This window comes from Brassica oleracea, chromosome C2 (genome assembly GCF_000695525.1).
Source record: "Brassica oleracea var. oleracea cultivar TO1000 chromosome C2, BOL, whole genome shotgun sequence".
Lineage (NCBI taxonomy): Eukaryota > Viridiplantae > Streptophyta > Magnoliopsida > Brassicales > Brassicaceae > Brassica > Brassica oleracea.
This window is the reverse complement of record NC_027749.1, coordinates 45532798-45553162: the sequence shown is the minus strand read 5'-3', so window position 1 is coordinate 45553162 and position 20365 is coordinate 45532798. Positions and strand designations below refer to the sequence as shown.

Genomic DNA, 20365 nt, shown 5'->3' with positions numbered 1-20365 from the left:
CTTCACATTAACTTCTTCGCATTAAATATAACATTCTACATTTAATAAGAAATGCAATTTCAATAATCACCACTTCCACTCCAATAACGTGCAGACTCATTTCAACTTATTCTTATAAGATACAAAAAAAATTACCCCCAACTCAAGTCTTCCAAACCCAAAATATTACGAGCCACAAATAACGCACCGAATACGGAATCAAATTTTTTGTAAAAGGAAAAAACATAAAGACCATTTGAAGCCCTCACAGCATATCAATGCAACAACTCTTAAATATAGAAATAACTATTGTAAACACGCAAAATATATCTTATCACATATAATCCCTACTAAATTAAAACTTTCTAAATGAGAAAAAAAAACATTATTATATGCATCTACTGTAAATGCAAGCCTGAAACACAAACCATAAAATCATACAAAAAATACTAACATAGATCTATAAGTAAAGTATATTCCGCCGGTAATAGGAAAAAAAACTGTTCAAATATATTTGTAAACAATAGTTCGATTTCGAATTCCATTTTTTCGGGTTTTGGTATATATGTCAAGACCTAAATGACACAATTAGCTTGCAAACATACATTTAAAACGTGTGGTGTTCCTAATTGATCAAAGCAATCAAAAGTCCGTGGTTTAACTAAAGGAACAGTCAGTCACCGATACAGTTTGACGGACGAGTAAAATGGTAGTTAGGTTAGCAAAACGAACAACAATCTCTCGGTGAGCTGGGGTTGGTATCACCAACCAGTCACTTTATTCGAGGCCCATTTCGCGTGGGTATATGGGACTAGCGACGGTTGTTCAGATTTTTAATTTTCTTTCGCTTCGATTCTTCAACTCTCTCGCTTCCCTAAGCAAGAGGTACTCTCCAATGGGGGAAGTAGTGGAGAACACCAACGCCGCTCCGGTCTCCGAAGACAAGCTGTACGGCTTTAAACGCCAGGAGATGTACAGTGGCGCCCTCGCCGGCTCCGTCGCTCCGTACGGTCGCCACGTGTTCCTTTGCTACAAGAGCCACGAGACCTGGCTTCCTCGCGTCGAATCCGAAGGTCTCCCGCAGCGTTTCGCTAAGTCGTTCAAGGATCGGAGAGCTGATTTCGCTGTTGAGGTACACACCGAAACCGTTTCGTTTCGTCGTTTTTTTTTCCTGATGTGAAACAATTCAATCGAGCTGATGTTGAGGTTTTCTGTTGGTTGTAGACGAAGCTGACGGTGTGTGGTGGTGGAGGTGGTGAATCTGATGGAGATGTGTTGGTTTTCCCTGATATGATCAGATACAAGTGAGTTCATCGACTTTTATTAGCTAGTTGAAATAGTTGATTCGAGTTATTGTTTGGTAGTTCGATTTGTATGGAAAGTTATGACTGATTGATTTAGAAACTGGTAGATAGTTAGATTTGAGGTTTTTCGATTATAGATATGAAGGTGGTTAAGCTCCTGATTCAGATCTGAAAAGGCGTTTATCAATCGTTTCTGCTGATTATACGTTTATGTTTCTATGTTAATGGTGTTACGTAGCTGGGTTGTTTCGGATAGAACCTGAACTAAAACCCCTGAATCCGTACCCGGTCCAATTTGTATAAATAGCCGAACGAATCTTGTAGGGCGGTAATTTCGATATCTTTACATATTTTGAAGTATTCAAACCTAATAAATTCTTCAAAAACATGTAATTTCATAATTATTTTGATCCAATATGTGAAAGTATCCAAACCCGAAATATTATTAACCGAACTTAAAGTGATTTAAGTGCTAAAATCTATCTTTAACCTGAAGTATTATTAACTGAAAGTTGAAACCAACCAAAACATATATAGAACCCCAAACTGAAACTAAGAAGCAGAACCCGAAAACCTGAAAAACCAGATTCAACTGGTACCCGAATGACATGCCTAGTTTTAGATCTTTATAGCCATCTTTGGAAGTATTGACTTTGTGCCTTATCCTTTTGTATAACTCTCGTTGTCATTTACTAACAGGGCGCTTAAGGACACAGATGTGGATGCTTTTGTGGAAGATGTGCTTGTTAACGGGAAACCGTGGACCTCTGGGATTCAGGAAGAGTTATCAGGTTCCTTTGTATTTGTGTGCGCTCATGGTAGCCGGGACAAAAGATGCGGTGTTTGTGGACCAGCTCTTATTGAGAAGTTCGAGCAGGAGATAGGCTCCCGTGGACTTTCAGACCAAATCTTCGTTAAGCCATGCTCTCATATCGGTGGGCACAAGTATGCTGGAAATTTGATTGTCTTCAGCCCTGATCCAGCTGGAAATGTTTCTGGCCATTGGTAACAATATGTCAAATCTCAGCTTTCTTGTGTAACTTAGGAAAGAAAGTGATCTGTAATACCTTATGCATCTGAAAATGATCTTGCTATTGTGTAGGTATGGCTATGTGACTCCTGATGACGTGCCTGCAATGCTTGATCAGCACATTGCAAAAGGAGAAATCATACAAAACCTTTCCAGGTCTGTTTACCCTGCTTGTTATTCCTAGCTTATTACATGTATGTCTCTGTTAAAACAGCTTTACATTACCTCTTGTACAGTTTATATTTTTATACGGAATCCATGCCTGTATACTTTGCTCTAGATGTATATCGCGTGTTGGATCTGAAGATTCTGAACTTTTGCAAGTCTGTATCGTTTTCGTTTCTAACAAGTAACTAGTGTGTATCACAGTGGACAAGTTTCTGCATAGAGATAGCAAATGGTAACATGTAATGTGTAGTTGTTACGTTTTAGGTAACAAACTTGTAAAAGAACACGAATTTTAAGGAAGAAATGGTATTTTTATTGATCAAAAGCGATAAGTACAAGAGTTTTTCTTAGGAGTACACCTCTCCTTCATGAACTACTGATCAATACCATGGATCCCTTTTCCTAACGTCATACTCTCTCTCTTATACTACTGGCTGCTCACGATCATACATCTCCTGTGACCTAGCCATCACGTGCCCTGTCTGGTGACTCATCACAGCAACCGTTATTCCTTATCCTTCTAGAACTACTACCCTCAAGTACCAACACCTGATGGGCCAAATAGTGATCGTGCCTCTTCACTTCTGGGCCCTGCGCCTGTAGTGGAACAGGATCGGAGGACGTAAGGCCTCCTACGTATCAATACCATCGCCAACGAAATTGACCTTGTCCTCAAGGTCGAAGCTCGGAAACCTCTTTTTGAACGCCTGAACCCACTCCCATGAACTCTCATGATCCGGTAACCCTTGCCACTTAATCAGCACCTCTTTCTGACCGTTACCAGCATTCTCTCGAGTTGCTAACACTCCTTCAGGCTCAACCACAAGTTCACCCTCTTTGTTCAATTGTGGTGGTAAAGGCAAAGTATCCTGTGTATCACCAACGGCCTGCTTCAGTTGTGACACATGGAATGTGGGGTGAATTTTGGCTTCCGCTGGTAACTTCAGTCTGTACGCCACCTTACCAATCCTCTCGACAATCTCAAACGGCCCATAGAAACGGGCAGAAAGCTTCTCATTCAACCTTCTCGCAAGTGTCTTCTGTTTGTACGGTCGCAGTTTCACATAAACCCAATCTCCCAACTGAAACTCAACCTCACGCCTACTTTTATCAGCTCGCTCTTTCATCAACTGCTGAGCGCGGTGTAGATTCTCACGAAGCAATCTTAAGGCTGCGTCTCTGTCTTGTAGTTGAACTTCTAACTCAGCGTTGGAGGTGGACCCGTTCTCATATTTGATTAACGACGGCGGGTCACGTCCATACAAAGCTCGAAATGGTGTCATCTTCAACGTGGAGTGATAAGCAGAGTTATAGCTCAACTCCGCCCATGCCAAATACGTCGCCCAAGTCTTAGGTTTCTCACTAGCGAAGCAACGCAGATACGTCTCCATACCACGGTTTGTGACCTCTGTCTGACCATCAGACTGTGGGTGGTAAGCTGTGCTGAAACACAGTTTTGTTCCCGACAAGCGAAACAACTCCCTCCAAAATGCGCTAGTGAACACCTTGTCCCTGTCAGACACAATGGTACGTGGGAACCCGTGGAGCTTGACTATCTCTTGTATGAACACCAGTGCCACATCGGTTGCGGAGAACGGGTGACTGAGACCCACAAAGTGGCTGAATTTGGTCAGCCGATCAACCACTACCCATTACTGTATTCAGTCCCCTTGAGCGTGGCAATCCCTCCACGAAATCCATAGACACATCCTCCCAAACCTTCTCCGGTATCGGCAGTGGTTGTAGTAAGCCCCCAGGTGACAGTGTTGAATATTTCTGACGCTGGCAAACCTGACAAGCAGCAACAAACCTCCTGATATCCGTCATCATGCCCTCCCAATAGAATAGTTCGCCAATCCGCCTCTGTGTTTTAAGAACCCCTCCATGCCCTCCTAATTTCCCATCATGATACTCCGACATAAGCACCCCAATCAACAGAGAAGTTTTGGGTATAACCAACTTCCCCTGTCGTAAGAGGCGTCCCTGCACCACTGAGTAATCCGGGTGTTTCGTTGCGTCCTCACTGACTTCTGAGCGTAGTTTCAGCAAAATGGGATCCTTATCTACCTCACACGCAATCTCTTCTAACTGCAAGGCTGTTGTTACTGATACTGCATATAACTCCTTTACCTCCATCTGTCTTGAGAGGGCGTCAGCTGCCTTGTTGTCCAATCCTGGCTTATAAACGATCTCGAAATCAAACCCCAGTAGTTTAGTCAGCCATTTCTGATACTCAAGGTTAACCTCCCGTTGCTCCATTAAGAACCTCAAACTCTTCTGGTCTGTTCGAACAATGAACCTCCTCCCTAACAAATAGTGCCTCCATTTCTGCACTGCAAATACAATCGCCATCAACTCTCTTTCGTAAATGGATTGGTGACGTTGTCTCTCCGTGAGGGCTTGACTGAAGAAAGCTATGGGTTGGTGATTCTGCACCAGAACCGCACCAAGCCCAAAACCCGATGCGTCGGACTCCACAACGAACGGAAGCTCGAAGTTCGGCATTGCTAACACTGGCACCGTAGTCATGGCTTTCTGCAAGGCAGTGAAAGCAGCAGTAGCCTCCTTGCACCATAGAAATTGATCCTTCCTGAGCAGTGATGTCAGCGGTCTTGCAATACTGCCATAATCTTTGACAAATTTACGGTAGTATCCCGTAAGACCCAAGAATCCTCTCAAAGCCTTGACATTTTTAGGCTCCGGCCACTGCAGCATTGCCTTAATCTTCTCACCATCTACTGCTACGCCATTGCCAGAGATTACATGTCCCAAATACTCGACTTGAGAACTCCCAAACTAACACTTTTTGAAGTTCGCATACAGTTTCTGATCCTCCAAAATTTGTAGAACCGTTTTTAAGTGCCCTTCATGTTCCTCCTTGGTGCGGCTGTATACTAGTATATCGTCGAAAAACACTAGTACGAAGCGGCAGAGATAAGGACGGAAAATCTGGTTCATCAGTGACTGAAAGGTGGCAGGGGCGTTTGACAGTCCAAATGGCATTACCTTGAACTCGTAATGTCCATCGTGGGTTCGAAACGCCGTCTTTGGAACGTCCTCCTTCTTCACCAATATCTGATGATACCCCGACCTTAAGTCCAACTTAGTAAAGACTCGCGCTCCGTGTAACTCGTCTAACAGCTGGTCGATCATGGGTATCGGGAACTTGTCAGGTACCGTGACTCTGTTGAGCGCCCTATAATCAACACAGAACCTCCAGCTACCATCCTTCTTGCGCACCAGCAACACCGGACTTGAGAACGGACTTCCACTCTCTTGGATGATCCCCGCAGCGAGCATAGATGCTATTTGTCTCTCGATCTCAGTTTTTCTGTATCTGCGGGTATCGAAAAGGCCTTACACTGACCGGTCTTGACCCTTCCTCTAGCGTAATCCCATGTTCCTTCCCTCGTGATGGAGGTAGCTCAGTGGGTTCCGCAAAAACCCCTTCAAACTGTTTTAAGATCCCCTCCCATCCTCTTTGAGTAGTCACCGTTAATGAGGCTTCCTCCCTCTGAATGCCTCCATACTCAACAATGACTCCTTCTCCATCACGCCCCATTGCCTTCCAGAGAGATTTGAGCGACACCTCTGAGGAGTGTAAACTCATATCACCCTGAAGAACCACCCAAGCATCGTCCTGCCAAATTCGCATCACTTGCGTCTTCCAATTGACACGCATTTCACCCAACGTATCAAGCCACTGTACCCCGAGAATCACATCGGCCACGCCCAGTTCCAAGGGTAAGAAGCTTGTAGAAATGTTGCAGGAGCCTAGCTGCAGCTCGACCTTCTCAATCATCCCTTTACCTTGCACCTTCACTCCACCCGCCACCAACACTCCATATTGAGCTGTCGTGCTCGTTGATAACTGTAATCGACGAACCAGCTGTTCCGAAATAAAGTTATGAGTAGCGCCGCTGTCGATCAGCACCACCACCTCTGCTCCCGCTATAGAGCCTCGAAGTTTCATGGTGCGAGGAGAAGCCAACCCTACCACTGAGTTCAGCGAAACCTGCGCCACCATTGCAACCACTTCCTCAGCGTTCTCCAGCAACTCGCATGGTTCGTCTAACAGCTCCTCTTCTACCCCATTGGGATGAAGTAACAACACCGTGAGTTGTGGTTGTTGACATGGGTGATTCGGATGGAATTTATCGTCACACTTGAAACACAGCCCTTCCGCCTTCCATTCCTCTACCTCCGCCGAAGCCAATCGTCGGAACGGTGGTTTCAATCTCCCGTGGTTTGTCGGACCTTTAGCACCACCCCCTCTTTGCGGATTAGGGTTAGGTGTGTTTTGGGTTTTGGGCTTAACCGTAACTTGGGCCTGGGCCTGACCCGCATTAGTGGACTTTCCTGCGCCCTGTTGATTGCCAGAAGAGGGTTTAGGAGATCGGACCGTCGTCGTCGTCTCCTCACTGGACCACTCCTCCACTTGTTTAGCTCTTTTCATCATCTCTCGTAGATTCCGAGGATCGAACATCCGCACCCCCGCTCGAATCTTCGGTTGCAAACCATTGGAATACGCCATTTCTAACAAAGGGTCTGCGATCTCCGGTGCGTTAGAAGCCAAGCTTATGAAATCCCGGTTAAACTCCCGGACGGTTCCTTCCTGTCGGAGAGACAAGAGGCGCTCGCCGGTCGATATGTCGGTCAGCGTAGAATACTGCTCCAAAACCCTAAACTTCAACTGGGCCCAGTTGCGAAATGGGTTTCGGTCACGTTCCCAACGGTACCAGAGAAGAGCGTCACCGGTGAAACTCATGCGCACCAATCGCAGCTTTTCCTCATCTGTCAGCTCCCCCAGCTCAAAATACTCCTCCACGCGCAATATCCAACTCTCCGCCTCCTCCCCATCGAATGTAGGTAACTCCAGACGTCGTATGAACGCTGGGTGTCGCCATGTGTTGGAATCATCGTGATGATGCGAGTGCTGACCGTAAAACCCACGACCCATGAAACCCTCATCTCGTCCAGGAATCGGTGTAGGTGACATCATCTGGCTCCGTCTATCACCCTCTGACTCTCCTCTGCTACCAAACGGAGGTTCCGAAGAAGATCCAGCCGTTTGATGAGCCTTCCCCTTCTCGAGCTCCTTCTGTTTGAGCATCGCCGTCTCTTTCTCTTTCTGTTCCACCTCCCAACGACTGAACATGACTGAGATCTGCTGTTGCATCACGTTCATCGTCTGCTCCATCGGTCCCAAACGAGTCAACTCCTTCTCCAGGAGTGAGATTCGACTCATCTGGTCCTGTAACTGCTCCAACGTAGAGTCGTTTTCGGGTTTCTTTGGTGCCATTTTCCCCAGATTCGAAGGCTCTGATACCAATTTGTTACGTTTTAGGTAACGAACTTGTAAAAGAACACGAATTTTAAGGAAGAAATGGTATTTTTATTGATCAAAAGCGATAAGTACAAGAGTTTTTCTTAGGAGTACACCTCTCCTTCATGAACTACTGATCAATACCATGGATCCCTTTTCCTAACGTCATACTCTCTCTCTTATACTACTGGCTGCTCACGATCATACATCTCCTGTGACCTAGCCATCACGTGCCCTGTCTGGTGACTCATCACAGCAACCGTTATTCCTTATCCTTCTAGAACTACTACCCTCAAGTACCAACACCTGATGGGCCAAATAGTGATCGTGCCTCTTCACTTCTGGGCCCTGCGCCTGTAGTGGAACAGGATCGGAGGACGTAAGGCCTCCTACGTATCAGTAGTTTAGTTGAGGTTTTTGTTGATTGAACTAGGATGCTCATAACCCTTCACTAACTCAGTTTATAAAAGTCTAATTTGAAGAAACGTTGCCAAGAGACCCTTCAAAATTATTCAACTATGTATTTTTTTTTGTTTCCAAATAGCGAGATAGTTTACCCAAATAATATATTTTTCAGGGGCCAGATGAGACTAAGACCTGAGGGTGAGGAAGCTGAGAAAGAGGATGAGCATAAAGTCCCAGACGGAAACAGCGTAGTAGAACGCGAATCAGTGGAGATGAAAGGATTCACAGGAGGTTGTTGCCAAGGTGCAAAAGGGGTTTCATGTTGCCAGGAGCAAACTCCAGAACCAGTCAAGAAAGAAACATCAGTGAAGCAGAACTGGTTCAAATGGCTGGAGAAAGAAGAGGTTCTCTTGGCCTTGGGAGCTGCCGCAGTTGGGGCCATCGCAACCATAGCAGTGGCTTACAGCATTTACAGGAGGTCAGGTTAAGAAACCACCCTACGTTTTACATTTTAAGAAGAACTTACACAACAAGTATAAAACTTTATTTTTGGTAGCATATTATATAAGAGAAAAAGAACATGGAGGTAATGATCTTTTGAACCATGTAACCATATATCGGTTTGACAATTCAGGAATGGCATGTATATGCCTTTGAATAAATATATAAGCCTCTTCCCCTGATTTCGTGTGTGTTCATTTTTTGGATTGAATCGGTTTAGTTGGTTATCTTGTGTTGGTTTCTCTGCTCTAACTATACATTGGACATGTATTATAGGGCTGTTCGTTTGGTTGCCGCAGGTACCGGCGGCAGCGACAGCGTCAACATTCTGCGTCAACTCTTGTTCGTTTCGTTGACGCAGGAAACTGCGTCTGACGCCGATAAAATCTGCGGTCGCGATATAGTATGCGTCAGCGGCAGCGTCAGCGTCTGCGAAACGAACAACAACTGTCCTCATTGACGCTGCCGCTGCCGCTGACGCCGAAACCTCCGGCAACCAAACGAACATGACTTATATCAAATCTTTTTCTAGTTTGATTGTAAATGGAATAACGGATAATCTAGCTGCTGACAATCTTCTTCTGCTGCTCATGGATGATGATAAATTCTATACGCCTGTTGTAGTTTGATATGATAAAACGCACCGAGTTTATATCACAGTAACGGCAAAACTTATTGTCCGTGTCCAAGTCAAAAATATTCAACTCTCAAACCCTTTTCCTATGTTTTTGCCTTTTCGGTGTACATTGATTGCTATATCGATAAATTTTGATTTGAATCAAACTGATTTTAAAACAAAAACACGCCGTTGCCGGGGATCGAACCCGGGTCACCCGCGTGACAGGCGGGAATACTTACCACTATACTACAACGACTCGGTTGGACATTGTGGGAAAACAAAAATAAAATAGTAAATATTTAGGATCGTCTTCTCCAAAACCCTCAAACCGTTACCTGGACTTCTCTCTTATCTTGTTTGATAATTTGCCAGTTCTCCTTGTGCTAGTAGCTTCACTGACAGAAGGCCAAATGTTCGCGACGAGGAATCTTTTGAGAACTTGTAGACGCTCTCTATCGTCTCTCCTTCACTCCGATTCCTCCAGGTAACTTCAGACTCCAAAACCCTAAACCCATTTTCCATCTCTGATCCTATTTTCTCCGAATACCCATCTCCCAGATTCGTATATGAACCCCAAAAGTTTATACCTTTTATACCCAAATGATTGGTTTTGCTATTATCGTCTTGCTTATGAATTTTCGGTTTGCGATTTTGAAAGGAATCTGGTTGTGTCATCGAATCCGATTACAAGCAATGTGATGCTTCATCCTAGTATCTCCAGTGATGGCAATTCCAATTCATTTCAGCCATTGACGCATCAAGTCTTTAAAGGATGGTCACGAGCTATGTCAACGGCTAGAGGAAGGAGCATGAGGAGTAAAGTTGAGAGTAGAATGCGTAAGGAGTCTGGTAAGACTTTAAGAGAGATCAGGAGAGCTAAAAAGCTGAAGAAGAAACTCATGACTGATGAAGAAAGACTCATCTACAACCTCAAAAGGGTATATATATAACATCATTCACTAGCATTCATATGTGTGATTTGTCTTACTGTGTGAATAGGTTGAGTTTGAGTGTTGTTGTACTTGTATTTGATGCAGGCGAAGAAGAAAGTTGCGCTTCTGTTACAAAAGCTCAAGAAGTACGATCTCCCCGAGCTGCCATCACCGGTTCATGATCCCGAGCTATTCACGCCTGAGCAGATCCAAGCGTTTAAGAAAATCGGTTTCAAGAACAAAAACTATGTTCCCGTTGGTGTCCGTGGAGTCTTTGGAGGAGTGGTTCAAAACATGCATATGCACTGGAAGTTTCATGAGACGGTGCAGGTTTGCTGCGATAACTTTCCAAAGGAGAAGATTAAAGAGATGGCGACCATGATAGCGAGGCTGAGCGGTGGGGTTGTCATAAACATACATAATGTGAAGACTATTATTATGTTCCGTGGTAGAAACTACCGGCAGCCCAAGAACTTGATTCCTGTTAACACCCTCACAAAACGGAAGGTAATGCAGTATAAAACTTAGGCTTCTGTGGTTATAGGATGATACTTTAGTTGATATCAGCATTAGGAAATAGGCATGTGGTTTTGGTTTATTTCGGTTTGGGTATTATCCGGTTTAGGTTTATTCGGTTCGTCCACAATCCCACTGAAGTAAACGGAAATTAATCGGTTTGGTTTTTGGTTTTTGGTTGATTTCAGTTATTTCCGTAAATAACAGATATTATTTTGGTTTCCTGTTAGAATTCGGTATAATTTTCTAAAAAAATTGGATATTTCCAGTTAAATTCGGTTATTTCAGTTAAACGCTATTAGTTTGGTTTGGTTTATTTTGGTTATTTTCGGTTATTTTTTTATATTTTTAGAAAAAATCAAAAACCGAATCATTTTTCACAACCCTACTGAATTAAACCAAACTCAAAAGGTAACCATACCGAAAACCAATTTTTTGGTTCGGTTAGGCTGGTCTTAGACTATCCAGGTTAAGATATTTTTACTTAACGGCATGCTCAAAGCCCAAATCTTCAGCTAAGACAATATTTATGTTTAGGATTAATGAATCATTGAAGTGTGGCTTGCTCTAGTAACTGTTTGATAGTGCTATGGTATGAGCAAGTATTTATGTTTTGCAGGCTTTATTTAAAGCGAGATTTGAACAAGCACTTGAATCACAGAAGCTGAACATCAAGAAAACGGAACAGCAGCTAAGGAGAATGGGTGTTAACCCCGAAGATCCGGTTGCCATGGCTAGCATCCAGAGAGTAGCCTCAACGTTCTTCAACGCAATCGACAAAAATGAAGGAAGCCCTTATGTCTTCCATGGAGATAAAAAATCAGAAAGAGGAGCTAGTGTTGTAAATACAGAAGGATCAGAACCGGGTGATGAAGAAGATAGTGACCAGGAGGAGTTGGATAGATTCATAGCTGAGATAGAAGAGGCGGCAGATAAGGAGTGGGAGGAAGAGGAAGCTGCGGAGCAAGAGGAAACGGGTAGAATAAGGTATTGGAACAGAGAGGAGTTTGCAGGAAGAAGCAGAGACTCAAGTCAAGGCTTTAGAAGAAATGAAAGGGATACACGTAGCCAGAGGAGATCCAACCATAGTGATGAGAATGATGACAGTGATCAATTGGATAGTGGGGATGATGATGAAATCCCAAGGAGGTTTGACAGGCCGAGATCAGATACAAGAAGGCAGGGAAATGATTTTATGAGAAGAAGCTCTGATCCTCGTTCTCGAGTGAGGAGTGATGAAGATGTGCTGAGTGATCTTGATAACACGATGTGGGACTCTGAAGATGAGGAAGATGCACCTGCTAATTATATTTCAAGCAGCGATGAGGAGGAAGATGAAAACAGGGGAGTATCGGCATCTAAACAACCAAGATTCAGTAATTATAATAGTTCAAGAGAGGGTACTACTATCAATAATTCGAAGACAAAGAGTGGAAAACAAAAGGATGAGGATTGTGATAGTGATTAGAAATGAAGAACATGAGATCGCATAGTTTCTTACAGTTTTATTTTGACATCCTTGGAAACTGATTATTAGACGAGAACTGAAAGATGTTGAAACTCTGGTCTGAGTATTCAAAGCTGATATATCTGTTGTTGTTAGCTTTGGTTTGTTTGTGATGATTCAGTGGAAGACGAAGAACATGACATGGCAAATACATTCAATAGAACCATGATGTTAAATTTGACGATGGATAAATGAAAATAATATGATACTTTACACTATTTACTGGTATTCAATCATTTATTACTCTTTACTTAGTATAGTTATAATCTAATCAACTATTCCATTATTGAATGAACGTCGCATGGGTGTTCGGTGTCCCATTCAGATTCATTCAATTGATTAGAATTTTAAAAAATATGTTCATAAGTTTCATTTAGATTTTACTAATTTCGGGTCGAATTCGGTTTGATTCCAGATCGGTTATAGCCCAATTTATTTTAAAAGAACTAAAATAATTAACCAGAAAATACTCAAAATATATAAATTATTCAAAAATCTAATTAAAAATTAGTTAAACTATTCAAACTAACTAAAATCATTCAAAATAATAAATAGATAAACTACAAAAATTTATTAATACTCTAAAATATCTGAATTTTTTTAACATATATAAAATATTAATATATTTAATTAATTTTAGATATTTTTGAATTATAGTTGAATTCCGTTTCGATTAGAATTGTTCTAAACTCAAAAGTGCATGATATTTTTTTTATAATGGTTTGGATCGGATTTCAGTTTTTTGATTCGGATTAAAGTCTTAGGGTAAAAACGCCCACACTAATTAATGAACTCTATTTTATTTGTTAGTCAAAGCTGATAATACAACAAAATATAAATATAAGCCCATTGGACTTGATTGGCCCATATTTGAGCATACCCATATCTTAACGGTCCACTTGATGCGGTTGCGATACACGATATGAGTTAGGAGCTAGTATCTGGTGCGGGCGTGAGTAGAGAGCGTAACGTCATCGACCTTCTTCTTCTTCTTCCCTCAGTTTATAATTTCACGGCTTTCTGACTTTGCTTGAAAAGATCGGTCACGTGAACAAGAGAAAGAGATCGTGCGTATCTGTTCGCTGTTTCGCTGATTGGAGGGTTCGTCTTCCTTGTCTGATCCTCTCCGTACTGCTCATAATCTGTAACCTATCCGATACGATCGAGATAATGGATTTAGCATCCCGTTATAAGGTGTGTTTTTTATCACCACATTGGCTTCCCCTGGTTCTGCGATTTCTAATTACGGTAGATTTTAGAGGATTCTGTTTTGATTTGGTTAGTGTGTATACTAAACCGGTTTAATGTCATCATAAAAACATTAGGATCCGGTTTATTATTAACTCCAATAGTGTGTACTAATCATGAAGCCTGCAGAGTGCTATATATATATATATATTATCTTTGTATCTCTTCGCATGAATTTTGCTTTTAGTGCTTATGGTTGTTCTTAACTTGGTTCTGAGCTCTTGTTGTACAGGGAGTTGTTGGTTTGGTTTTCGGAGACAATCCATCTTCTAATGAAGACAGGTACATGTTGTTTTCTCTTTAATTTACTACCAGTTTGAATAATACAGTTAAGTGTTGAGAATTTTATTTAAATGCGCATTCTTTTTTTTTTATTAAGGTGTTTTTGTGTTTTGTAGTTACATTCAACGGCTGCTGGATCGTATAAGTAATGGTACTTTGCCTGACGATAGGAGAAGTGCTATAGTAGAACTTCAGTCTGTTGTTGCTGAAAGTAATGCTGCTCAACTTGCTTTCGGTGCAGCATCTGGTAAGTCTCTTTCTTTCTTTTCTGTATTGCGTCTGACTGAATGTGAGATCAAATTGAGACTGCGGTTTAATAATTTTACTTTCCCTGATTTCAGGACTTCCTGTGGTAGTGGGCATCCTGAAGGACCAGCGGGATGATGTTGAAATGGTGCGTTATCATCCTTTTTCATTTCTCTTTTGTAGTGTCTTACTTAGGTTGTGCGGATTGCTGTTTGTCCTTACGTCATAGCAGTCCCTCTTTCCCTCACTTGATGGAACATGTAGCAACATTTGTTGAAGCAAAGTAAATACGTTTTTTTTTTTTTTTTTGGGAGAGTAGAATTTTAACTCTATGTTTGTAGTCTTTGGAAACAGACGGATAGTTCAGAACCAAATCAATAATCAAGGAGGGTGGTGGAAACATGGAAATGTTGATTTCTTCCATTATGCGTTTTGGTTTAGCATGACAGTCTTTACTATAACATTTACACTTGTAAAAGTCTTGTTGTTTTACCGTGAGATTAGTCAGAGTTTTTTATCTAATTTCTTGTTGATCTGACTGTGTTGTGCACTTGTGCTATGTTTTAACTTATTGTATTGTTCTGTCCAGGTTCGAGGCGCCTTAGAAACTCTTCTTGGCGCTCTAACGCCAATCGATCATGCAAGGGCACAGAAGACTGAAGTCCATGCCGCTTTTATGAATTCCGATTTGCTCTCCCGTGAAGCTGAAAATATCACTCTTCTTTTGAGTTTGCTGGTTAGAGTTTACTGTATTTTTTTAGAAAAAAATATATTTCTGTCTTGTTAAATTTTTATGCGTGCATCATATCATATGGTTTGTTCTCCTCGTGGTATGGCAGGAAGAAGAAGATTTTTATGTTCGATATTTCACTCTCCAGATCTTGACAGCTCTTCTTATGAACTCTCAAAATAGGTATATATTCTTACAAAGTATTAACTCTGTGCCATCTTTATGCTGTAGAGTCTTTTGTTGATGGTCTCTTCAGATTGCAGGAATCTATTTTGACTACTCCTCGCGGCATAACTCGGCTCATGGATATGCTGATGGATAGGGAGGTAACAGTTAACTATATCTTGGATATTTTCAACGTTGCTATTGGTTTGTTTAAGAGTCTGTCTCTTTAGCCTTCAGCTAACCTCAAATACTTATTAGTTTGGGATGGGATGTATATCATATTTCATTAACGTCATTTATTGGTGTTTGGCTTACAGGTAATCCGGAACGAAGCTTTGTTGCTTCTTACGCACTTGACGCGTGAAGCAGAGGTGAGATAACGTGCTTATATTTGTAACTGTTCATTTTCTGCTGCCTTAAGCTGAAGTAGCCATCGAATCTGATCGATGTCGCTGAATGATTAACTACTTGTAGGAGATCCAAAAAATTGTTGTCTTTGAAGGTGCATTTGAAAAGATTTTTAGCATCATCAAGGAGGAAGGGGGCTCAGATGGCGATGTGGTTGTGCAGGTGACCAGTAGCTTTTTTAAAATAGATGATAGCACTATTGTTATGTTAAGAATTTGACATTTGAAAAAGAAAAATGATCTTTTTCTCTTTAATTTAGGTCTACAAAATTATTGGCTCGTGTCCATATGTTATCTTCCTGCAATTTTTGCAATCATTTCCAATGCTTATTGTTAAGTTCAGATTCCTTGTCCATGGCATTTGAACTAATAGTGTTCGTTCTTTACAGGACTGTCTGGAGTTGTTGAAAAATCTTCTTCGCAACAGTTCATCAAACCAGGTTTCAAAGCTTTGTAAATGTTCTTTATTTTTCTGATTTATTTACTAGATCTGCACACAGGCTGATATTTGAAACTGTACAGATACTACTAAGGGAGACCATGGGTTTTGAACCAATCATTTCAGTTCTAAAACTGCGAGGGATTACATATAAGTTCACCCAGCAGAAGGTTAGATCATTTTCTCTCCTTTTGGATTGATTCTACCAGCTAGTGCAACTTTGTTAATACTTTTTTTCCTTTTGAATGAACAAAATCCTAGTAGACTGTTAATCTACTGTGTGCACTGGAGACAATCAATATGCTGATCATGGGAGGTGCAGTTACGGACCCTGGAAAAGATTCAAACAAGCTGGCAAATAGAACGGTTCTAGTTCAGGTTTGTTAACATGTAAGAATGTTGTGGCTCCCTATTGTTGACCGGATCAAATATGTTCCTCATTATATGTATCATGTTTGGTCTAATCAACAGAAAAAACTGCTAGACCACCTCCTTATGTTGGGTGTTGAAAGCCAATGGTCGCCTGTTGCTGTTCGGTGCATGGTAAGCAAAACTCCTTTGTTCATTCAAATTTCATTGTATTTCAAATTTCTTTTCTGATTTGTGCAATTGACAATAATTTCGAATAATTCAATTTAACTTCTCGAATTCTTTTGTTGAACCTTGTTTCTAAGTTGACCATGGAACTGGTGTGTGTGTTTATGGGTTTTTATCTAGAGATTGTTAATGTATCATCTAAGACAGAGTTAGCTTAAGTATCTAATGGGTCTTCTATTTTTTGATTCTTTGCTACTAGACATTTAAATGCATTGGAGATCTGGTTGATGGACATCCCAAGAACCGTGATATCCTTGCTAGCAAAGTTCTTGGTGAAGATCGGCAAGCAGAACCTGCACTCAATTCTATCCTCCGGATCATTTTACAGACATCTAGTATTCAAGAGTTTGTTGCTGCTGATTATGTCTTCAAGACCTTCTGTGAGGTTTGGAACTTTTTGTGTTATATGTTATTATTTGATAGTGTAATGTGAGCTTGCAGCTTATTGTTACATTCTCTAAACGTTTTCAGAAAAATCGGGAGGGTCAAGCAATCTTAGCTTCAACTTTAATACCCCAACCACATCCCACCACCCGAGATCCTCTAGAAGATGATGTTAACATGTCCTTTGGAAGGTGTTATCTTCTTTTCCGTTCTCCTTCAGCTTTCACAGTTTTTTTTTTTTGAAAAGATTTCACCGCGCTTTTGACCTAATGCTCTTGTATCAAATCTTACTGGAATTTTATATTTGTGTCAGTATGTTATTGCGAGGCATTTGCTCTGGTGAAACTGATGGGAATCTTGAGGTAAAATATTTGTGTCTCTGTTGGATGTTAATTTGTTATGTTTTCCAGAACTAATCTATTTATTTCAAACAGACATGTTGCAGAGCTGCGAGCATTCTTTCTCATGTTTTGAAAGACAACGTTCAGTGCAAGGAAAAGGTAATTGACTTCAATGCCACCATAACTTTATACCTTAGGTTCATTGCCTGACTGTTTCGGAAACTCAACAGGCTTTAAAAATAGTACTTGAGTCACCTGTGCCGTCCATGGGAACTCCAGAGCCTCTCTTTCAAAGGATCGTCAGATACCTAGCAGTTGCCTCTTCCATGAAAAGCAAAGATAAATCAAAATCATATATTCAACAGATCATTTTAAAACTGCTTGTCACATGGACCGTTGATTGCCCAGCTGCAGTTCAGTGCTTTCTAGATTCACGCCACCACCTAACGTACCTGCTCGATCTGGTAGCAAACCCAGCTGCAACAGTTTGCATAAGAGGCTTGGCGTCTATTCTATTGGGAGAATGCGTCATCTACAACAAATCAAATGAGAACGGTAAAGATGCTTTCGCTGTAGTTGATGCTGTGAGCCAGAAGATGGGGCTCACAACGTACTTCTCGAAGTTCGAAGAGATGCAGAGCAGCTTCGTCTTCTCTTCTTCCTCCGAGGGGCCTCGAGAGGATCATGAACCGTTGACGAGAACAGCCACGCCTAGTGAAGCCGAGATTGAGGATGTGGACGTGGCGGATGTGATGGATAAGGGGAATGAGGATCATCCGATGCTCATATCGTTGTTTGATCCTAGCTTCACAGGCTTAGTAAAGAGCCTTGAAGGTAGCATTAGAGAGAGAATCGTGGACGTGTATAGTCGGCCAAAAAGTGAGGTGGCTGTAGTACCGGCGGATTTGGAGCAGAGGAGCGGAGAAAGTGAGAAAGACTACATCAACCGCTTGAAAGCTTTTATAGAGAAACAGTGTTCGGAGATTCAGGTACATGCTTCTTGCTCAACTCGTCTATGCTTTTAGTTGTTTTATTGCAAAAGTTATTTTGATGAATTATCAAAATTAAATATACAAAACAACAAATTTATTGATTTGTACTTGCATCATTACTTAATTTAACAGATTTAAACTAATTTATTCTGATTTAAATCGATTTGAATTGTGTAAATCGGATTTTAAGAAAATTGTTTTGTCGAGGACAGATTTGCCACCTTAAACCGATTTTTAGAACCATGATTACTACGAACTATGTCTTATGTTCTTAGTGAGAACTGAAACAAATATTCATACAATAAGTCTCCCCCAAATTAATGTGATATATATGATTATGTTAGGGTTAACCGAGACAAATAAATGTCAACATCAGTTGTGCCTTAAAGAGCTTATTGTCGACCTCTGTATACTTTTCCAGAACCTTCTTGCTCGGAACGCTGCTTTGGCAGAAGACGTAGTTAGCTCTGGGAGGAGTGAGCAATCTCAAGGATCAGAGCAAAGAGCAAGTACAGTAATGGAGAAGGTTCATATAGATAGCATCAAGCGAGAACTCCAAGAAACATCTCAGCGTTTAGAGACAATCAAATCAGAAAAAGCCCAGGTCGAGTCTGAGGCATCAGAATACAAGAACATTGCCGCGAAACTCGAATCAGACCTAAAGGGCCTGTCGGACGCATACAACAGCCTAGAACAAGTGAACTACCATCTCGAGAAAGAGGTGAGATCCTTGAAAGGAGGAGAAGGTCCCATGGAGTATCCTGATGTAGAAGCGATTAAAGAAGAAGTGAGAAAAGAAGCTCAGAAAGAGAGCGAGGACGAGTTGAACGACTTGTTAGTGTGTTTGGGACAAGAGGAGAGCAAAGTGGAGAAGCTGACGGCGAAGCTGGTAGAGTTAGGAGTTGATGTTGATAAGCTTTTGGAGGATATTGGGGACGAGTCTGAAGCTCAAGGGGAGTCTGAAGATGATGGTGATGAATATTAAACAAAGTTGTAGAGATCAAATCGTCTTAGTCAAGTAATTTATCATCTACTTTTCAACATGTTACAATGCTTCAGTTTATGTTTACAGATTGGTATACACATAACAATGAACTCAAAATCTGATTTTTAAGATACTGCAGGATGTTGTGTTTCACATTGTACATTGTTGAGACTAACATTAGAGAGTAGCATGTAGGGTTCTAATCAGCACAAAAGGGACGCCATCAGATTTGTTGGTGAGCTCCATACGCCAAGATCAACAAACAATGACTGCTTCTTGTCTTCTTTGTCCGTTGATTTGAGAGGGACTTGGATTTTTGCTTTAGAAGACATGCAAAACCCCAAAAACTGAAACCACACTGAAACATGGCACCAAAAATTGAAACGATTAGTCTTTGATGTAATGTTTAACCAATTAAATAGTCTTTTAATGTAATGTTTAACTAATTAATGTAGGTGTTAACGCAAGAACCGTTCAAACCAAAAGTGTTTGTTCTGCTTCTATTGATGGTAAAAAACATGGCGCCAACTCTCTCTCTCTCTCTACTATCATTTCCTTTTGACCCCTTTCTTGATTTCTCAGAAGCTTTTTACTTCAAGATATAGACAAGATGAATGAATGAAAGAAGAATCAGATTTGGTTTCTCACTCTTATTCTTCATAGTCATCTTTGGTCATTTTACCAGTATTTTCAGATAACGGAGGAATTGATTCAAGGTGCAATGCAGAAGATTCAGATGAAGCTTTACCCTCCAAATCTAGAGTAAAACAAACAAGCATTTTGATTGAAAATTTTGCATTAATTGTTATTGTGTGTGTATTTTGAGAAATTGCAAACAAAAATAGCAGTTTTCTGAAGTGAAAGTCAAAATCAACAACACACAAGGAGGGAGGATCAGTCACGTATCAAAAGCCTCAAGTCGTTAGAATCCTCTTCTTGTTGGAATCTTGTGTGAGCTTTTTGAAGGAGTTTGAGAACATTAGACAATGCTCCATTGCTTCGACACTCGTCGCTCTCCTTCTCTGCGTAAGAATAAGATTCTTCTTCCGAATTATTATTCGTCATCTGGTATCTGAAATAAATGTAGTGTGAGACCTGCAACAAGTTTGGCTTGTGTTGAGGCCAAACACTAGCATTATCATCAACAATAACCACTCTTCGTTGATCAGCAGAGATACGATCAAGGGTCTTCTTAGGAGGGGATTTCTCTCTGGTTATTGTTGGGGAAAGTCACACGGCGCAGCGGAAATACTAATGGTCGT

At 41.2% G+C, this 20365-nt stretch overlaps 3 protein-coding genes and 1 non-coding gene across 8 annotated transcripts; 3 read left to right on the top strand and 1 right to left on the bottom strand.

Annotated features, from left to right (window-relative positions):
* The first annotated feature begins 778 nt into the window (after window positions 1-778).
* Window positions 779-9289, top strand: LOC106325156. Of its 4 annotated transcripts, none has more exons than XM_013763176.1 (6): window positions 779-1111; window positions 1204-1283; window positions 1983-2288; window positions 2386-2469; window positions 8385-8690; window positions 8990-9289. In XM_013763176.1, the coding sequence occupies exons 1-6, from the start codon at window positions 785-787 to the stop codon at window positions 9171-9173; spliced, it is 1287 nt and encodes a 428-aa protein (XP_013618630.1). In that variant the 5' UTR covers window positions 779-784; the 3' UTR covers window positions 9174-9289. The 4 variants fall into 4 exon arrangements, with proteins under 4 accessions (XP_013618630.1, XP_013618633.1, XP_013618631.1 ...); XM_013763177.1 differs by having other exon boundaries at window positions 782-1111; window positions 9013-9140; XM_013763179.1 differs by lacking the exons at window positions 8385-8690; window positions 8990-9289 and adding an exon at window positions 2550-2763 and having other exon boundaries at window positions 781-1111.
* Window positions 9290-9516: 227 nt separating this feature from the next.
* TRNAD-GUC lies at window positions 9517-9588 on the bottom strand. Its single transcript has one exon. It is a non-coding gene; the product is annotated as a tRNA-Asp (tRNA).
* A 113-nt stretch (window positions 9589-9701) lies between these two features.
* LOC106322982 (uncharacterized CRM domain-containing protein At3g25440, chloroplastic-like) lies at window positions 9702-12275 on the top strand. The gene is made up of 4 exons (XM_013761130.1): window positions 9702-9816; window positions 9991-10270; window positions 10370-10771; window positions 11400-12275. Exons 1-4 carry the CDS (start codon window positions 9743-9745, stop codon window positions 12246-12248), a joined length of 1605 nt encoding a protein of 534 aa, XP_013616584.1. The 5' UTR covers window positions 9702-9742; the 3' UTR covers window positions 12249-12275.
* A 946-nt stretch (window positions 12276-13221) lies between these two features.
* On the top strand, window positions 13222-19386 carry LOC106327675 (golgin candidate 6-like). 2 transcript variants are annotated; one of them, XM_013765896.1, is made up of 19 exons: window positions 13222-13481; window positions 13768-13817; window positions 13934-14064; window positions 14159-14211; window positions 14653-14799; window positions 14903-14976; window positions 15050-15119; window positions 15276-15329; window positions 15433-15528; window positions 15755-15805; window positions 15888-15974; window positions 16069-16182; window positions 16276-16347; window positions 16601-16786; window positions 16873-16976; window positions 17099-17147; window positions 17220-17285; window positions 17357-18115; window positions 18540-19386. In XM_013765896.1, the coding sequence occupies exons 1-19, from the start codon at window positions 13458-13460 to the stop codon at window positions 19101-19103; spliced, it is 2751 nt and encodes a 916-aa protein (XP_013621350.1). In that variant the 5' UTR covers window positions 13222-13457; the 3' UTR covers window positions 19104-19386. The 2 variants fall into 2 exon arrangements, with proteins under 2 accessions (XP_013621350.1, XP_013621351.1); XM_013765897.1 differs by lacking the exons at window positions 13222-13481; window positions 13768-13817; window positions 13934-14064; window positions 14159-14211; window positions 14653-14799 and having other exon boundaries at window positions 14922-14976; window positions 15057-15119.
* Window positions 19387-20365: the final 979 nt, after the last annotated feature.